General features: G+C 40.2%; 1 protein-coding gene across 1 annotated transcript in view; it reads left to right on the top strand.

The window, feature by feature from the left end:
- Positions 1-2,786: 2,786 nt before the first annotated feature.
- Positions 2,787-5,981, top strand: part of usp14 (ubiquitin specific peptidase 14 (tRNA-guanine transglycosylase)) — a 10,013-nt gene continuing 6,818 nt past the window's right edge. Inside the window, exons 1-3 of the mRNA XM_016516717.1 lie at positions 2,787-2,956; positions 4,971-5,116; positions 5,195-5,227. Coding sequence (XP_016372203.1) covers positions 2,941-2,956; positions 4,971-5,116; positions 5,195-5,227 — 195 coding nt within the window. The 5' untranslated portion in view covers positions 2,787-2,940. The remainder of the gene's footprint in view (positions 2,957-4,970; positions 5,117-5,194; positions 5,228-5,981) is intronic.

The following is a 5,981-nucleotide window of genomic DNA, read 5'->3' as shown; positions in this document are numbered from 1 at the left end:
GTGAGTAGGAGTGAAGTCAGGGCAGGCAAACGATCACAACCTGAGAGGCAGACAGCACATTAAAGAGATCCAACAGAGGCACACAAAAACAGAGAATAACAAGACCGGTTGACAGACAGGAAGAACAAAAAGAGAGGAGGAAAGAAGATCAAATCTGAAACCTGACAGTAGTACCCCATCCCAGGGGTGCCACCTGACAGTCCAGGGGGTTGAGATGACCGGCCACAATGGAATTCTCTGATGAACGAGCGGCTTCTTGGTCATCTGCTTGAGATCCTGGTTTGTCCACTTGACAGACTGGTGGCAGTGCCAATCTGCTGGCAGATTCCCTCCAGAAACGGTAGACGAACTGGGGCCCCCTGTCAGAGAACACTTCAAGACCATGAATCTGCAAGACATGGTTCAAGATCTCCCGTCTCCTCGGCAGAGGGGAGTTTGGGCAGGGGCATGAAATGAACCACCCTGGAGTACTCGTCCACTACTGTGTGGATCACTGAGCCTGCCTGGAGTTCAGCCGTTTAGCCAGCTGTATATACTCCAGGTTCCTGTGGTCAGTCCACACCACAAATGGAAAAGCCACTCCCTCCAGCCTCTGAGCCATTGAGACACGTTGGAGATTAATGCCGTCAGAGAGGTAATTTTGAATAGAAATTGGAAAACCCAGTAATTGCTGGGGGCTTTGTGTGAGCCAGTTAGAAATGACCCAAAGGCCATCCGTCCAGGGCAGCAATAGCCAGAGGAGAAGGAAGAGACTCATAGGGAATACTGAGCTCCTTGGCTAGGGAACAGCTCATTACAATTTCCATTTCCACCCAGGCCTGCAAAAAATGGTATTGACTGAAGGAATAATCCTCCTGAATCGGTGAAGGGTAGCCATTAGGGAAACTAGGGTAACTGCAGAGGACAGAGCTTTTCCCAAAAGCTCGGGACAGCTGACTCGAAAGTGCCCAGATAAGCCACAGTAAAGGCAGCACTGCCCCCTCATGCGGCTGTCATGTTCAGCAGGGGGAATCCTGGTACTTCCCAGCTGCACAGGTTTAGGGGGTTCTTGGGAGATTTGAACCACTGGATGTATAGGTGTTGGGATGACAAACTTATGGCTCCAGTCTCTTATGGCTGCCACATCTATGGGACCTTGTGAATGTCAGCGGGGTCTTTGGTGGCAAGTTCATCCTGGATGGTGTTGGTGTATGAGAGACCGATCTGGAAACACACAATGATTGCCTCTGTATCCTAGCCACTTTTTGCTGCGATGCTGGGGAACTGAATGGCATATTCTGCCACACTACAACTGCCCTTCGAGGCCTCAAGGCCTCGGAGTGGATGGTTGAACACCAATCTAAATTTCTTAACAAATGAGGAGTAACTGGAACAGAAGGGGCTGCTGGCCTCGGAGACAACTGTAGCCCAGGACAGGCCTCTTCCAGACAGAAGAGTGATAATGTAAGTAATTTTTGGCTGTGTCAGAAGGAAATGATGGCTGACAATAAGGGCACACTGTGCGAAGAAGCCATTACAGGTGCTATGGTCTCCTGAAAGCGATTGTGTCAGTGTCACTGACATTGTCGTGGAACATGTCACCGCATGTCAGCTGGAGTATAACGTAGACTGTGTAACAGATGCACTTAACGGCAGAACGATATTTAATTGATAATACATTTCTGTTTCTGTCAGGCATATTAATTACATCAAATGTAACGAAAAACCTAAAATGTGTAATGTAATGGATTACGTTACTAACTACATTTTTTGTGATGTAATTTGGAATCAGTAATGGATTACAATTTTCAAGTAATCTACACAGCTCTGTATTTGTTTCCCTAGAGTTCATTCTAGCTAACGAAGGAGCGAATGTCAGGTGAGATGTTCAGTTGAAAGTTGAAACACTGATTTGAGTCCCTATGATGCACTAGCTTCCGGTCCAGGGTGTGTATTATTGATGGGTTTCAAAGTGTAGCGACCACGATATTAATGCAGTAGGCTATTACTGCAGAAGTTCATGGTGTGATTTGTTGCTCCACTGCTTCCCAGATAGCAAGATCCCAAATAGCACACGTACGTCTGCAAGATGTCTGTTAAAGATCTCTTGATCTGGAAAGCATCTGCTGTCTACAAACATCTGAAAGACGTCTCTAAGATGTCAGTTTTACATGCATTCTAAATCATAAACATCTTAAAGACATCTAATAGACGTCTATTTGACATCTAAAAGGAAAAGTCCTATAGACCTATTGCAGATGAGCAAACTCTCTAAAAAATACGTCTTGCAGATGTCATGCAGACGTCAAATAGACATCTCCGAGATGTACGTGTGCTATCAGGGATGTCTTTTAAAGATCTCTTCATCTGGAAAGCATCTGCTGTGTGCAAACATCTGATAGACGTCTCTAAGATGTCAGTTTTACATACATTCTAAATCATAAACATCTTAAAGACATTTTCTAAACGTCTATTTGACATCTGATAGGAAACGTCCTATAGAGGTATTGCAGATGAGAAAACACTCTAAAAAATTCGTCTCGCAGACGTCAAATAGTCGTTTCTGTTATTGGTTTTTGACGGTCTCCCTCCAGTGGCATAGTAGCTTTATTAAATGGGATTGCTTGGTTTTTAATATTCATTATCCAAGCCTTTGCCACTGGAAGGTAACCAAGCAGAGTCAACATTATGTAATTAATATATTCGTGAATAAGTCCTTCACCGTGCACCAAGCAACGTCTTCGAGACCTTATTAATATTTATAACCCAAACCTTTGCCATAGTAATTTCGCATGAAGTCTACTTAGTCGCGCGCCGAGATCATCGAGCGAGTCATCATGCAGTTGCAGCGTCATTGTGGGCTGCTGTTTGAATGAAGTTAGCAGACACTCAAACCTTCCGCACCCCAACTTAAAACCGGTCTTTAGAGTTGAGCTGAATACAGGACAAGTCAAGAGAAAGATGCCCGTATTTACAGGTCTGTTTACAAGATGATTTTACATAAATCATAGTTGGTTTTTAAACGATGAGAGATGCGCGAGAAGAGGCAGCGCCGTTAGCATTAGACATTAGCTTCAGGCCTCAAGCGATAGTTTCTGTTTTAAAACAGGGAAGAGCTAAATAAAGAAGCAGAAATCCCATAGCAAGCCTTCTGGCGTGCCTTTTATTTAGGAGAAGCGTTTATTATTTTATATGGATATTTATTGTCTGAAATATAAATCATTATATGGGTGATGCATGTTATCATGCCGGCTAGGCGGCTTACACTTTATTAAAATGCCTTTTAAACTTATAGCACTTTTCAATCGACAGACAGTATTATTGAACAGTATACTGTATACATACTTTACGCCCACATTTATGCAGAATTTACTATAGAACTTAATGCAACATGCATTGAAGTGTCTAGCGAACTACATGGCACATGTACGCGTTCATTTTAATGTATTTCCAGTGATAGATCTGTTAAAGCTATATTTTTGTAGACCAAAGTAAGTCTCTCATGTGGTTAGTTTGTCTTGTGTGTAGACATCACTTATCAGTTGTGTTAATGGGGTTTCAAGCAAACATTTAAAGGAACAGTTCACCCAAAAATGTCAATTTTGTCATTATTTACTATTTACCTCATTTTATTCCACAACCTCCTTTCATCCTTGGAACATAAAAGGAGATGTTTTGCAGAATGTTAAAGCTGCTTATTTTTAAAGAATAGGCAAAAATTGTGGGAAATGCCTCCTAGAATTGTGCACTTTCTGAAGTCCTATGTTAGTTTAAAAACCCCTTAACTGTCACCCCCCCCATTTTTTAAAATAGGCATGCAGGTGCACTATCCAAACTTAAATTGTTGTAATTTATGAACACTTTGGAATACAGGCATAAGGTCTCTTTTTAAAGAAGAAAATCAGCTGATTATCGCAAAAGTGGAATTTTTAAAAAGAATTGAAGTATCAAAAAGTTATGCTCTGTCACAAATGTCTAGATTTCTCTGTCAATATTACTTCTATCCTGAGACTCGGACCTTTCCAATGATATGTCTTTTTTCAAGATTATAAAAAGTTTTGATTGTAAAAGAGCGTAATGCATTTTGTAATATGACACTTGAAACCGCCCACTAAGGGGGAGGAGACCGCCAAAAGATTTTAAAGTACCATTTCCATGGTAACGCAATTCCCGATTTCCCACGGGATGAATCTTGGGCTTCTAAGCTTTCAAATGATTTATGATGATTACTAAAGGATTTGATAGAGAAAAGGACAACAACAAAAAAGAGTGCCAAGCGTCCCACAGGTGGGACGGTGACCGTTAAGGGGTTTTAATTTGAAGAACAGCATAAAAGTTTATTTTCTTTCTGGCTCGCAGGTTTAAGTACAGTCCCACATGACATATAATGATGCACAAGTGTTGAAGTGCAGTTTCATTTCGTTATGCTATTAATATTTGTTTCCCACCCAAACAGAACAAAAAAAACTAAACTTATTTTTGAGTGGAAGATTATTGAATTTTCACTTTTGGGTGAGCTGGCTGTTTTAAAGCTGTTCCTGGAGTCTCACCTGTACCACACATTTGGGATGTTTCCTTTATGGACCCTTATCACATTTCAGCGTTTTCAGAAGCAAAAGTCGTCAGAGATGGGTAAACTAGTATCGTGATGAATTCGAGATGTGCTTTTTACACTCCAGTTTGCTCCAATAAAAAAAAAAATCTATGATAACAACATTACCACAACTCACCAAAAGAGGGGAAAAAATATAGAGAGATTGATTACAGCAAATGTATTGTCACTCCTTAAGACCTTGTATTAGAAACGCTCTTTTAGCAGCGTTAACTAGTTAGTTTAATTCCAAAACAAGTTAATAATTAATAACTGATGATAATTGCGAAAATCACTGTTGGTGAAAAAGTTTCTTTCTTTTTATTATCAGCAGATACTGAATGATTTTGCTGTATCTCTGAAGTGTCTTGATTTATTTCATTTGTTTTTGCAATCTTAGTGAATGTGAAATGGGGAAAGGAGAAGTTTGATGCGGTGGAGCTGAATACAGAGGAGCCTCCCATGGTGTTCAAAGCCCAGCTCTTCGCTCTAACGGGGGTTCAGCCAGAGAGACAGAAAGTCATGGTGAAAGGCGGAACGCTGAAGGTACTGGCTGTGAGCTGTAATTGAGAACATTAGTATTTTGCTGTCCTCTGTTTGACTTATTTAACTTTTGTTCGCCAGGATGACGAGTGGGGCAACATCAAGTTGAAAAATGTAAGTATGTGGCTAAATCTATTTTCTAGAAGATTCTGAAAATGAAGTTTTGTTCTGGAATCAGAATTCAGCAGTTATTAGTTAAACATTTAAAGGGTTAGTTCACCCAAAAATGAAAATTCTGTCATTAATTACTCACCCTCATGTCGTTCTAAACCCGTAAGACCTCATGTTCGGAACACAAATTAAGATATTTTTGATGAAATACGAGAGCTTTCTGACCCTCCCATAGACAGCAATGTAATTACCACGATCAAGGTCCAGAAACATAGCAAGGACATTTTTATGCTTTCAAATAATTAGACATGCTAAAACAGAATTTGGTTACAATAAAACATAAGGTTGGAAAAATAAAACATTTCATAGGGCCCTAAACATGTAATATTTGTTAAACTTTTAATAAATTGATGTTAAATTGTTTAAGTTTCATGATTTTAATTAATTCGACATGCTTTTTGATTAATAAAATGTAATTTAACCAATAAAAAGGAGTCCCGAAAAAAGAAGAAAAAAAACGGAACATCCCCCTTCCCTAAGCCGTAAACCTAGGGGAAACACTGAAAAGTATTCTCGTAGCTTCGTAAAATTACAGTTGAACCCCTGATATCACAATGATTATTTTACCGATCTTCTTGCTACGTTTGTGGACCTTGATCGTGGTAATTACATTGCTGTCTATGGGAGGGTCAGAGAGCTCTCAGAATTCATCAAAAATATCTTAATTTGTGTTCCGAAGATGAACGGAGGTCTTACG

This window comes from Sinocyclocheilus rhinocerous, unplaced genomic scaffold (assembly GCF_001515625.1).
Source record: "Sinocyclocheilus rhinocerous isolate Xijiao unplaced genomic scaffold, SAMN03320098_v1.1 scaffold807, whole genome shotgun sequence".
NCBI lineage: Eukaryota > Metazoa > Chordata > Actinopteri > Cypriniformes > Cyprinidae > Sinocyclocheilus > Sinocyclocheilus rhinocerous.
Note: the sequence above shows the minus strand (reverse complement) of the source record. Positions and strands in the feature narration are given on the sequence as shown.